Consider the following 14,634-nt stretch of genomic DNA (forward strand, 5'->3'; position numbering starts at 1 on the left):
GTCTATGGTTCTCTGTGTAAAGAAAAACTTCCTAATGTGTATGCGAAATTTACCCTTAGCAAGTTTCCAACTGTGTCCCAATGTTCTTGATGAACAATTAAAATAACAATCTTGATCCACTGGACTAATTCCCTTCCTAATTTTAAACACTTCAGTCATGTCTCTTCTTAATCATCTTTTGCTTTTCTGTGTGTGACTTTTATCTTCTACCAACACACCGTTCAAAAGGGTCACACTATACTGGTATGGCGCAGGATTTATGACTAGTGAGACAATGCCATCCCAAATTTACCTTCTTGTTGATAGAAATAGTACAAATATAGTTCACCCTAAGTGAAATGTGACTCAAACAATAAAAGTGACGCACTTTGTCTTAAATAAGCAAGTCTGTGAGCACAAATGTTATTTTTATAGCAATGTATGAATATATTACCTCCATGTACCAATAATTTGTTTGACCAAAATCATGGCACAGTGAAGAGAGCAACTGAACAAAATGTCTTATAGGCAGGATTTGTACCTTACCTAATTGAGCATGCTCTGTGTAGAACATTTATATTATAGGAAATAAAAGAAAGGAAACCATACAAGGTCAAAAAACAACCTGGGTTGCACTTATTAATTAATAGTCCAATCCTTTGTCCAGCTATCTGTATGCTGATGCCACATAAACAAATTTCAAAATTGTACAGAGCCAGGAATAACCTGTTTTGGCATCTTTAGGCACAAAGCAGGAACTAAGCCTGGGCACTATTCATACAGGGCTAAATCATGCAGTCATGTACACAGTAACACAGAGTCACCTTTTATAAAAGTACCAGAGCTCCAGGAGAAAGGTCCATGCAGGTATGGAGAAAATGTGCAAACTCTGCCCTCCAAGACTTGATTGTAGCTCTAACCATCATGTCAACCACATGAAGTACCAAATTTACAAAACTATTTAGGGGTATCCTTCTGCATACATGAGAAAATGTTTAATGGTGTCTTTTATTTGAAGTGCAACTTATTCATAAATGTGTAGTGCATTCTGAGTTTGTAAATGGAAGTGAGTTGTATGAAAATAAGTTTAACTGAGTTGAGCGATATATTATATTAATCAGTATGTTACAATGATTTTTAAAACCTCAACTGATCTTTATGCAGTGCATTCCTTTACATAAAAATTTTCAATATCTCAATTACCCAGAACTAATTTGAAATATATTTCACATTCAGCAAAAGTAATTACATCCATGTTGTGTTTCTTGATTTTGTTTTTAATTTTTAGATATTGATTTCTGACTTTTATTACTGGTGCATCAATTTGTAACACTGCTTAGTATTAGTTGAAGATAAATATTAAATTGTGTGGAAACATTTTCATCACTTTTATGTTTATCTTTTCTCCTGAACAAACATTCTGGTTTATAAGTAATAATTGCTTATATATATATATATATATATATATATATATATATATATATATATATATATATATATATATATATATATATATATATACATAATATACTGTATATACTGTATACATATATAATATATATATATATATATATATATATATATATATATATATATATACACTGTATATACATTCATATTTGTTTTACATTTCAGGTTCAAATATTAAATCATAAGTCTTTTCTAGATATTGTGATCCTAATCAGTTTACATGCTAAACACTTTGAATTTTCAATTATGAACAGTATAGCCCTTTAATTCATAAGTCATTCATTTGCTACATATTTGTACTATAAGTGCTAAGTGTTATCTTGCAACATATCTGCATTTGAATGTGCCTTAAGAATCAGCCATGTTTTGCTTTCAGTATCATTCTAGACTCCAGGGGGCACCCTGTGTTTTTTACCTGATTTGGTCATGAAGAGGAGTCATCACATTCAGCTCCTCTGTCACACTGCTGATCAGTGTCAGGATGTCATTAATCTTATCTTTGGTGTGGCACATTGCTTTGCTGTCTCTGATGTCTGCCACTCCATCCCTCTGTTTGTTGATGCTGGACTACTGTGGCCAGTTCAGAACATCATCAAGCTGGATGTGACATTTTATACACACTGCATTTGCATTTAGAAACACTTTGACGCTGGTCCAAAACCAACCCAGTGTGACCTGGTCAAAGGTTTTAATTCATCTGCATCTCTTTTTTGATAAGTTATGTTTTGTGTGAAGTGTATTCGTTATAGAAAAGACCTTTAGTGATACAAAATTGGTCTACATTTCAGCTCGTGGTAGAGGTGTTCTTTTCTCTCATAAAGCAACATAATTGCACAAGTAAAAGTTTGCAAGAGAACATTTGGAACAATTTGTTCAGTGTGAAAGTGTCAGAGTTGGAGTTATTTTGCTGCATTGCCAGAAGTCATTTTTGACAAAAAACAAAAACTGCCTTTGAGCAGAAGAACCTCACCCCGGCTCTAAAGGATGGTGGTTGGAGTATTGCTATGAGTTTAACAATACATCAGAGGATAATAGAGAAGAATTTGAGGTCAGCTCTCAAAAAATGGATCTTGTTAAAAGTAAATAACAGGAAACACTGGAGAAAATACCTAGCAGAATGGCTAAAAATTGATTTTTCGAAGAAATGAGAAAAAGCTTAGATGTAAATTTGTTTGAAGCAGAACACCTTAAAGTGTCTGGTCCACCTAAGAAACTCTCAACCAGCTGTATGTGGAGGATTTTTCAAAGAGTCGTGTTGGATGCTGTAAACAGCAGCAGAAAACACTATAACACTATGACTTGTATTAAAAAAATACTTGCACAATGCAGTCTTTCAATATTTTGTTGTATTAGCACATCTCTTTCCATTGCTGGCATGGAAGTAAAGATCAGTGCTCATATTTTTCAAATGTCTCAGAATAGAAAAATGGACCTAACTCACTCAAAAATCACCAATTTGGCCCTACTCTTGGGAGCAGAAGTAAAAGCATTTTATCACTTTTCCTAATTTAGGAAACTACTCCTAACTTCACCAGGATTAAGGAATACTTGTTAGCTGTCAGAAGATGTAAACTCCAGGGAAGGCTAAATGTTTTGAAAACATTGGACAACAGGGGCCTATGGTATAAAAAGATACCAATTTGACAAAGATGGAATAATATTTGTAAAAAAATCTTGTATGTTACATGGTCACTCTATCGGCACAGAGAAGCTATGCGCTGACAAATTAAATGAAAGTGTTCATAATATTATATTTTTGGAGGCAGAAAATACAGCTTTGCAATAGTGATGATTTGAGTATGTCACAAACAAGTTTTTTTTTTAATTTTGTACTAAATTTTGAATGTCCTTAACGATGCATGAGGTAATACACAGATTTATACATTTTCACAATACACCACATGAGGTAATGTTAGAGAAAGCTGCATTAATGCCAATCAACATGCACATACAGATCATTGCCCCAATTTTTATCAGCACACAGTTATCACCACACATGTGGTCATGGATGCAAGCTATACTGAAGTAGTCATTATATTAACTTGAGGATAAGCAGATCAGGATGAGTGATTGACCGCGAAATGTCACACAGGTACACTGTGCAGTGCTTTCTTCAAAACTCTGGAACATTCACTTTACACTTTACAAGACCAAGAAGGTTCAAGAAGGCAGGTGGAGACTTCCGTGGCATTGGATTAATAGAGCCTTACAGAAAATTTGGGGGGATCATGGAGAGTGATATGGCAAGTGACTCTGGAGGATGATCAGAAACACTGGAAGAGAGAACGTGACTTCAGAAACAGAGCAGGAATAGCCGTGGAAAGTTTCAGTAACTGTTACTTTATGAGGCGTTTTCTCATGGCCATAACAGTGCAAAGTAATTCTTCTGCAAGTTCATCTGTGGATCATTCATTGTTAAATAAACATGCACTTTAGCTGGCTTAACTTTCATTCGAAGTGTAAGTCAGTCTTTCCGTCTCGATACTCATTACAGTAGCAACAATACCTTGCAGCTTAGCACAATATCCTACCTTATTATGTTTTCTTTCTTCTTCTTCTCCAACTACATTTGAATATTATTTTTATTGATATTATTATTATTATTATATATGTGGGGAAGCCTTAGCATGAGTATCAGAAAACTACAAAACGTCATCAGGAGTACTAGTTTCACAAACATTGCTACTGCTCCTTGGAGTGGGACACAGTCTTAATTTTCCTCCCACTTAACCAAAACAGAGTTTTAAGTTAAATTGCAGTTGCAAATGCATACGACTGTGCTCATTAGTGTGCCAACGGGTTTACTAGTTTCCAAATTAAGTTAATGCCTTGCACACAGAAATGCCTGGAAAGAAGCTATAAATGTTTAGAGATGGGGAATGTGTCTTTTATAATTGAGTCAGTGAAGTAAGAATTTCACTCTGGGTTATACAGGGAGTCAGTGGTGGGGTTTAAACCTTCAACCACCTGTTAAAATCCCAATCACTTGGCCACGACAACATTCTGCCAGTTTTTGATTACGTCTGCATGTATCTGCTTTAACATTTTAGAATAAAAACAGTCTTTGTTTTCTATCTCCACATTTTAGGTGAACAGTCATACTATATTAGGACAAGTTCATCTTTTACAGTTTGATCTGCTAGCTGATCCTTTATAAGCAGTAACCTCATAAAGCCTGTGACCTGCCAACATCACAAAATTCTTGTTTTTTCGGATTTCCATTTCTGCAGTCATTTTCAGTTGTTGTTTGTTATGGGTGGGGTGTTGCTTCAGTGTATACTCAACTAGATGGAAACTAGGAGATTGACTTGGCCAGTCTAAATACTGTGTTCATATGCTGTGAGAGTTATTGGAAATAAAAGCTTCCAATTGGGATGTGAGCTAATGTGAAGGGACTGCAAAAATTGTAAAATAATATTACTATCTATTATCAGTGCATTGTAATCTAACCATGAGCTTTCAAAATATAAAATACATAAATAGCTCCGGGCGACACAGTGGTGCAGTGGGTAGCGCTGCTGCCTCGCAGTTAGGAGACCCGGGTGCGCTTCCCGGGTCCTCCCTGCGTGGAGTTTGCATGTTCTCCCCGTGTCCAAAGACATGCAGGTTAGGTGCATTGCCGATTCTAAATTGTTCCTAGTGTGTGCTTGGTGTGTGTGTGCCCTGCGGTGGACTGGTGCCCTGCCCGGGGTTTATTTGCTGCCTTGTGCCCTAGGATTGGCTCCCATGACCCTGTAGTTAAGATATAGCAGGTTGGATAATGGATGGAGAAACAGCTCCGCCTTACATCTTATTTGGAGCAATGCAATATTTTTTATTAACTTTGTTTGCACTCCATTTTTGTGAACAAAACAAAAGCAAGTCTTGAATGGTGAGCTTGCTGTTATCTGTTATGCATATCCTGAACCTTACAAAGAATATGCAGATCATATCTCTGAAAACTCAAATAGCACGTCAATGCAGACAAAGAATGTCTTCCTTTCTCTTCTTTATGGTTATTATTATTATTATTATTGTAATTATTATATCAGATGTCTTTATTCAAGGGGACTTAAAAAAACAAATACTAGTGCATACAGTTTGACTGATTACAAGTACACAGTTAGCAAGTAATAGTGAACTGAACTTGGATTCTTACCTGATAAACTATTTGTTTTAGATCATTGTCTTACATAATGAAACGCCGTTTAGAGTCATTACCACAATTCTTTCACTCGTGTTGATGGGTGATGACCTGACACTATGTCATGGTTTCAGTGCTATGATCCTGAATTAGATTAAGCAGGTTAGAGATTGTTAAGTTTCAGTTGTTTTTGTGCATTGTCAGAAATGATGAATAAGCCAATCCCAGAGGTGGTCATGCATACATGATCTCTACCATGTTTTAAAAAAGAAGAAATGTCTTCTTTATATCATATTCCAGCAAAGTTTCACCTTGGTGTATCTTTGTCTCATATGTATTATTTTAGAATACTGAAGCACATACAGTGCATCCGGAAAGTATTCACAGCGCATCACTTTTTCCACATTCTGTTATGTTACAGCCTTATTCCAAAATGGATTAAATTCATTTTTTTTCCTCAGAATTCTACACACAACACCCCATAATGACAACGTGAAAAACGGTTACTTGAGATGTTTGTAAATTTATTAAAAATAAAAAAATTGAGAAAGCACATGTACATAAGTATTCACAGCCTTTGCCATGAAGCTCAAAATTGAGCTCAGGTGCATCCTGTTCCCCCTGATCATTCTTGAGATGTTTCTGCAGCTTAATTGGAGTCCACCTGTGGTACATTCAGTTGATTGGACAGGATTTGGAAAGGCACACACCTGTCTATATAAGGTCCCACAGTTGACAGTTCATGTCAGAGCACAAACCAAGCATGAGGTCAAAGGAATTGTCTGTAGACCTCCGAGACAGGATTGTCTCAAGGCACAAATCTGGGGAAGGTTACAGAAACATTTCTGCTCCTTTGAAGGTCCCAATGAGCACAGTGGCCTCCATCATCCGTAAGTGGAAGAGGTTCGAAACCACCAGGACTCTTCCTAGAGCTGGCCGGCCATCTAAACTGAGCAATCGGGGGAGAAAGGCCTTAGTGAGGGAGGTGACCAAGAACCCGATGGTCACTCTGTCAGAGCTCCAGAGATCCTCTGTGGAGAGAGGAGAACCTTCCAGAAGGACAACCATCTCTGCAGCAATCCTCCAATCAGGCCTGTATGGTAGAGTGGCCAGACGGAAGCCACTCCTTAGTAAAAGGCACATGGCAGCCCGCCTGGAGTTTGCCAAAAGGCACCTGAAGGACTCTCAGACCATGAGAAAGAAAATTCTCTGGTCTGATGAGACAAAGATTGAACTCTTTGGTGTGAATGCCAGGCGTCACGTTTGGAGGAAACCAGGCACCGCTCATCACCAGACCAATACCATCCCTACAGTGAAGCATGGTGGTGGCAGCATCATGCTGTGGGGATGTTTTTCAGCGGCAGGGACTGGGAAACTAGTCAGGATAAAGGGAAAGATGACTGCAGCAATGTACAAGGACATCCTGGATGAAAACCTGCTCCAGAGCGCTCTTGACCTCAGACTGGGGCGACGGTTCATCTTTCAGCAGGACAACGACCCTAAGCACACAGCCAAGATATCAAAGGAGTGGCTTCAGGACAACTCTGTGAATGTCCTTGAGTGGCCCAGCCAGAGCCCAGACTTGAATCCGATTGAACATCTCTGGAGAGATCTTAAAATGGCTGTGCACCGACGCTTCCCATCCAACCTGATGGAGCTTCAGAGGTGCTGCAAAGAGGAATGGATGAAACTGGCCAAGGATAGGTGTGCCAAGCTTGTGGCATCATATTCAAAAAGACTTGAGGTTGTAATTGCTGCCAAAGGTGCATCGACAAAGTATTGAACAAAGGCTGTGAATACTTATGTACATGGGATTTCTCAGTTTTTTTATTTGTCATAAATTTGCAAAAACCTCAAGTAAACTTTTTTCATATTGTCATTATGGGGTGTTGTGTGTAGAATTCTGAGGAAAAAAATGAATTTAATCCATTTTGGAATAAGGCTGAAACATAACAAAATGTGGAAAAAGTGATGCGCTGTGAATACTTTCCGGATGCACTGTATGTAAAGAAATACACAGAAATAAAAGATAAACTATTACATTTTTGCATCATGCTCACCTTTCCATGTCAGAAAAGATTTGCAAGATTATACAGCAAAACTACCAAATCTGACTTCACCATCCCAGTAATTATGGAGATCGTTTTATAAAGATACATGTTCATGCACACAGATTACTGTTGTGTTTTTCCTTCCTCCACAGGCCTTCCGTTCTCGAGACGATGCCCAGACACTATATTCCCAATGCCTGGTTGATAAAGACAAATACCGCAAGCAGATCCGGGAGCTGGAAGAGAAAAGTGATGAACTACATATTGAGATTGTCAGGAAAGAGGCAAAAATTGTCAACTTGGAGTGTAAACTTAGACGCATGTCGAAGGACACAAACTGTCTGGATCAGGTGGGGCATTTCATATTTTGCCAAGGGACTTCATGTTCAGATGTGGATGGTGGTTCTGACCAGGGTGTTGTTTGGCAACAGTAGCACACAGACTGTACTGTGAGCCGTGACATCCAACATCATCACTCAGACAGATCCATAGGAACAATCTAATCCCTTTGATTTGAAAAGCAGCAAACCCAAAACTGTATTATCAAGGCTCAGAGCAAAAAAAAAGTTTGTTAGAAACTTTATTTACCCAGACTCAGATGCGTCTCAGAGGAACAGAATAATGAAAGCTATGCATATTCAGTGGAAAATCTTAACTCTCATTAATGAGAATGTAATTGTTTGCTGTGATGTGTGCACTTTTGGTGTTTCTAAACTGATCTTTTCTCAATTTGCATAAAGTAAACAGTGTTTTAATTGGTCATGAGGAATGAGGCTTCAAATAAAAATTTTAAAGGTCTCAAAAAGTAAAATACCAACAGAATTCCCAAGGGCAGAAACACACCAGGGTTATTAATTTTACTTTCCTGGACGTACAAAACTAACTCCAGAAAACCTGTTTTGTAGATGGCAGAAAGAAATAATCATATACTTTAGTACATTTATGTCTTTTACAAAATTCCTAACCAAGTTGTTTAGAACCTTAGAGGACCCCTCTGGCCATTTGAGTCATTTTACTAGTTACGTTTTCTTTGAAGAAAGAGGACAACCTGGCTAACTGCCCATCATTATGAGGTCAAAACTGGTAAGTGCTGGGAGCTACAGTTTATAAGCACACATATTTTATGCTTTATTGCTTGATTTTTCTGTATTTTTCAGCATTATATTTTGCACTCACTTTGTGTTTTCTTTTTTCCTTTACTCAGTTTTTAATATTTCTATATCATGATTTAACGGACTAACTGAATTGAGGTGATACGCTGTAATATAATTAAACAAAAACAAAGCTAAACTAAAATAACATCATTTTTTATTTATTTCTATTCCTCAGAGTTTACCTAGAAATGTCCCTCCAACAGTCATATCACAGGTGTTTGGTCAGCCAAATGCAAAGACTAATGGCCAAGAACCAGTTGAAGATGATTCCGATGAGGATTTGGCTGAAAATGACTTTTTCACAAGTGAGCCTTCGCCATTGAAGCGCAGACCAAACCTGAAGGGATTGGTGGTGAGTCTTCTCCTTTCAAGATTTATTGAGAAGAAAAAGCACAACTTCATGATTATTTCAGTTGATTTGCTTCTTAATAAACAAAATTGTGGGCAAGATGATCTTGAATAGAAATTGCTTTTACCTTCAACAACAATAACTAATGGACATGGAATATCTTATCGCAAGATGACAATATGACCAGGTGGACCCTAGGTATTCAGCCCTGTGGCAGCCATCTCCCAGGCTTTGCTACTAACGCTGGTGAAAATGATAGGCTCCTAGTTAGTAACTTTGAGACTATTCTATCAATGTTGTAATCTCTCTTTTTGTTTTCTTTTCAACAAGAATGAATTGAATAGTGTTTTCTTCTGAATAGTCTCTGCAAAAATGATCTTGTCCTCCAAATGAAAATCCTCATATTTGTTTAGCCCTACATGCATGTTAGGTGCTTCTGTTTTTGGTGACATTTGCCGGTATTTTTGAGTGTTTAAATAAGATGCTCTTGTTAGTTTTCCTAGGTTTGATTTGCCTCTAACCCTGGTAAAAACTCTGGGCTCACAGTTAGTTGGTGCAGGTGTTGAAAATGAATTACTAAATTATGGATTTATGCCATTGAATAAATATTTTTATATTAACTTTCTGCTTCTGCTGTTCCTTAGGCTGTAGTGCCCACAGTATATATGAGAGATGGTATTTTTCTATCTTAATTGCTTTTTTTGAATACCAATTTAAATTAGTTGTGTGTACTTAGTAAACAAAAAAATGAATAAATTAACAGAAAAAAATCAACTTTGCTCAATTCAGTTCATTCTTATTAGGTAATATAGTGTGAATAGGAACATAAATACACATCATATGGTTGAAACATCAACAGGGAAATAGTATGACATATTTGCATTAATATACCTATATACATGGCATTTTTTAAATCATTAGATCAGCCACATTATGATAAGGGTCATCCCACAGGCATATGATAACCTTTTTTTTGGAAAGATGTAATTTGAAAATAATTTGAAATTATTATAAATGCCTGAACGAGGCAGACCAAGTACTACAACAGGAAGCCTCCTTGTGTACTGGACCACATCCCCACCACGCTTCTTAAATCCTGTCTTCATGCCATGATCCTGACTGTTACAACAGTGATAAATACATCCCCTAACAAAGGCTTTGCGCCAGCTGCTTTTAAAATCATTTCTGTAACCTCACTGTTAAAAAAGTCTGGTCTTGATGCTGACAATCTTAACAATTTTTGCCCTATCTCTCTTTTCTGCCAAAAGTTCTTGAATGTGTTGTAGCCTCCCAACTCAAAAAATTACTTAACTGTTAATAATTTGATGGAACCCTTTCAGTCGGCTTTGCTTCAGGAGAAAATAGAAAGAAAACAGGAAAGACTAATAGCAAATCAAAAGCAATTATTATGTTTTAATTAGAACGCAGTATGAATTAACCTCAACTGCAGCTCTAGCAAATGTGTGCTGTACGTAAATAGTCTTGATTTAGATGTTAAGACCAAAGGGAGTTCTCTATTATTGGCACTGTGATCATTCCAGAGTTTGGGTACCCTAGAACTAAAATCTCTACCTTCTACATTAGTAATAAAACAATATCAAGCGGACACTGTTGGACTGGAAAGATACCCTGGACAGACCTTAGCAGAACTCTCACTGTTTCCATGCCCACAATTGCCATGATCCTGGTATAGGCCCGACCAGAATAAGTCTATATGAAAAACAAACAAATGATTTCATTGAATTTTGATTTCTGTGCTTTTTATTTTTGCAGATCAGGTCAAAATCACCAATTAACGCTATGAAGCCACCTGACTTTCAAGGTATGCAAATTTGAAAGACCTTAAGTTCCAGAAAAAATAGGATTCCTAATTTTGTTTTCTTCTCATTGGAAAATTCAGTCAGCAAATTTCTACTATGAATTTGCCCTCACTAGAGTTTACAAAGAGCCTTTCTTGATTTTTATCCTGCAGTTTTAATGACTGATCTTGACATTTTATTAGCTTTTTGAAGTACTTCTGCACTGGACCTGGAGGATGAGAACATAGTGTCAATATAAATCCCTGAATTACTTTCATAATGTGTTTCTTTCAATTCAGTACCTATCACTATCTTCCAATTATGCTGTATTTAAGTCTTGTTATCTGTGCTCACTACTTTGCACTTGTCTGCATGACATACATACAAAAACTAGACTTTAAATGGGAGTTGTTTTGTTTTTATATCTGCCAATGGGTGAGCAAAAAATACTTGGCAACAAGTAAGCTAAAAGAATTGTAAATACAAATTTTTGGATAAGTCAATAATTCTTGCAATAAGGAAAATTAGATTTACTGTTATGATAAAATGGATGGATGGATGGATATAAATACGTTTCACTTGCTTAGATTTTATTTTTTGCAGTGCAGAGGACTGAATAATATTTCCCCAAGTTCTAACTCAGTTTTGAAGATAGCCTGCATCTGTTTGAATTTATTTTTGCTGTCACTTTCACATTTGCAACCTCTTCTGTGTTGTCCATGACAAACTTAACAGGTTAGCTCATTGTATACAAGGTGTGTGACCCTTACCTGTATTCTGTTGTCTGGTTCATACAGAATTCATTTATAAACAACAGTGAGGTTGCCATTACTAATCTATTATATTCATTTGTAGTTTAAATCCTGTGTTCCCAATTTGATTTTCCATGCTAAATCAAAGATGTTTGAAATTATATATAATCATGACTCTCTTAAAGGATATATGTTTAGTTTCATCAAATAAGATTACATTTTCTGAGATGTATGCTCACTTACAGATTATAACTTGAGTCAATAATTGTCTTAGTTTTCATTTTGAACCCTAGGAATTATTGTTATACCACGGAGGTCTGGATGCCACTTGTTATCTCCTTTATTTTGTAACATAAAAACAACCCCCCCTTGTCCACTCCATCTTTCTGTATACCTAATAATATGCTTCTTTATGCCAAGTCATTTTCATCCATTTATCATTTTTTACAGCTGCATAATTTCAATAATCCAGTAATCTTCTTCCAGTGACATCATGTTCTCAAGTTAATTCAGTGGCCTCTAGCTCTTCAAATAGATTCATGACACACTTAGCAATTAGTCAGTTATTTCCTAACCCACTTTGTCGTGAACAAGGCCACAGTGGTCCACCTGAGCCTATCCCAGCTAGAATAAGGTGCAAGGCAGGGAACAAACCCTGGACAGGGTGCCAGTCCATCGTGGGACACTTAGGTATTAAATAATCCAAACTGCTAGAAAAACAAATACAAGTAACTTAGGTAAAACCCCTAATGTTTAAACAAATAAACACTAACTATGGCTATAAGGACCTGAAACCTCTACAGCTTTAAACACCAATATATTTCCACAGCTTACCTCAGGAATAAGCACTTCACAGCCATAAAACATTGTAAATGGTGGCTGTGCAATCTACAGATATGCTAGTATATATTTCCAAGCTCAGTGTTCAATGCCTACATCCATCCATCCATTATCTAACCCGCTATATCCTAACTACAGGGTCACGGGGGTCTGCTGGAGCCAATCCCAGCCAACACAGGGCACAAGGCAGGAAACAAACCCTGGGCAGGGCGCCAGCCCATCATAGGACACACACCAAGCACACACTAGGGACACTGTAGGATTGCCAATGCACCTAACCTGCATGTCTTTGGACTGTGGGAGGAAACCCACACAGACACAGGGAGACCAAGCAAACTCCATGCAGGGAGGACCCAGGATACGAACCCGGGTCTCCTAACTGCGAGGCAGCAGCGCTACCCACTGCGCCACCTTGCCACCCTCAATGCCTACATTTTAAAATAATATTAAGAGAGTGTATAAAAGTTAATACAGTCGCCTGGTAACTCCAAAGGTCTTGTCTTTTCTTTCTAAGCTGCAACCTCTTCCATAAGCATGAATGGAGATTTGTCAGATGTAGCCAGTCCTGGAGTGGACACAATTTCTTCCAATACAACCACCTTCAGTAATTCCTCCAGCTCTGTCAATGGCTTTGAAGTACTTAACAAACTTGTAAGTGTCTTGTTCTTTTGCTTTTTAATTACTGTCATGTTAATCGATGAAAAGGCCTGTCCTTGTTTTAATAGCTATGTGGTGGGCATATCTAAACAAAGTCAATATTTGTAAATATGCAGTATATTTAGTGTATATTTGTATATGCAGTACACTCTATTGTGACATACTGTTTACAAAAATTCATCCACTTTTCAAACTGTTTTTAGCTTTAAATGGCTGTTTTCTGGAACTAGAAAGCAAGTCCCAAACCATGAACAGAACACTTACACATTGTCACAAAACGACTCCAGACAGATACAAAGGTTTGGGGCAGCTACCCATATACTGTATTATGTTCCTGGCTGCAAAAAGGTTGAAATAAATCAAGTTGTTCACAAGACTGAGTCTAACACAGAACTGAATAAGTGGAGGTAAGAAGGCAGTTTTAAAAGCTGGTGGAGGAAATTGTGTCATTTATGCCAGGACCGGAAGTGACGTCTTCAGGACCGGAAGTTACGTCATCACAGCCGCGGGACCCGGAAGTGACGTCATCAAAGGCGCCGGTACCTGGCAGGACTTCCCAGGAATGGTCTGCAAGGAAATGAGAGAGACAGTCAGCCCACTCCGCCACCCCATGGTCTGATGTAGCATTACAATTACTCAAGTTCTTTAGCTGCCTCTTATTCGCACGTGTGTGACAACATACACCAGCATCCAGTCGTACCGGGCCATTTAATAGACACCATTTAATGTAAAATACCCATCTATTTACATTTAATGTAAAATTTTCCCACTGGACTTGGGAAAATATGACACAAACATGAGAAGAACATGTTTATCAAACCCCCTGCTATGAAAAATGAATACAATACAATACAATACAATTTATTTGTGTTTAGCCCAAAATCACTCAAGAAGTGCCACAATGGGCTTTAACAGGCCCTGCATTTTGACAGCCCCCCAGCCTTGACTCTCTAGAAAAGACAAGGAAAATCTCCCAAAAAAAGCCCTAGTAGGGGAAAAAATTAAATGAAACCTTGGGAAAGGCAATTCCAAGAGAGACATGTTTCTTTTTTACCTCCTAATCCTCAGCCATTAGAGATGAATTCTGCTTAGATGTGCCATTAACATCTGAAAAATGACTGAATGAATGACTATTGTTATTCCCCCTATTCTAGATATCTGATGTGTGAGTATATTTGTGTGTGTGCTGTGGATGTATGTATTTTTCTATATATTTTTCTACATTTTATGTCTGTTTTTATACATATGTATGTTTATATATATATTGCTATTATCGAATGAAGGATTTCTTTCAGTCTCACCTAAAAGAGGGCATGGATTTGATCAGGTGAGAAATTGTTTAAAAATTGTTTCTAACTTCTCTAGTGACTTTCCACAATCTACAGGATGATTTGCTACTTTTCAGCTGTCATTTCTAATCTACGTCTACATAAGCTTAGCAATGTTATTGTCTTGTCAGG

General features: G+C 37.3%; 1 protein-coding gene across 1 annotated transcript in view; it reads left to right on the forward strand.

Annotated features, from left to right (window-relative positions):
• card11 (caspase recruitment domain family, member 11) overlaps positions 1 to 14,634 on the forward strand; it is a 210,480-nt gene that overhangs the window by 158,098 nt on the left and 37,748 nt on the right. The window contains exons 8-11 of the mRNA XM_028814476.2: positions 7,776 to 7,973; positions 8,953 to 9,129; positions 10,900 to 10,948; positions 13,032 to 13,168. Coding sequence (XP_028670309.1) covers positions 7,776 to 7,973; positions 8,953 to 9,129; positions 10,900 to 10,948; positions 13,032 to 13,168 — 561 coding nt within the window. The remainder of the gene's footprint in view (positions 1 to 7,775; positions 7,974 to 8,952; positions 9,130 to 10,899; positions 10,949 to 13,031; positions 13,169 to 14,634) is intronic.

Source organism: Erpetoichthys calabaricus, chromosome 11 (assembly GCF_900747795.2).
Source record: "Erpetoichthys calabaricus chromosome 11, fErpCal1.3, whole genome shotgun sequence".
Lineage (NCBI taxonomy): Eukaryota > Metazoa > Chordata > Cladistia > Polypteriformes > Polypteridae > Erpetoichthys > Erpetoichthys calabaricus.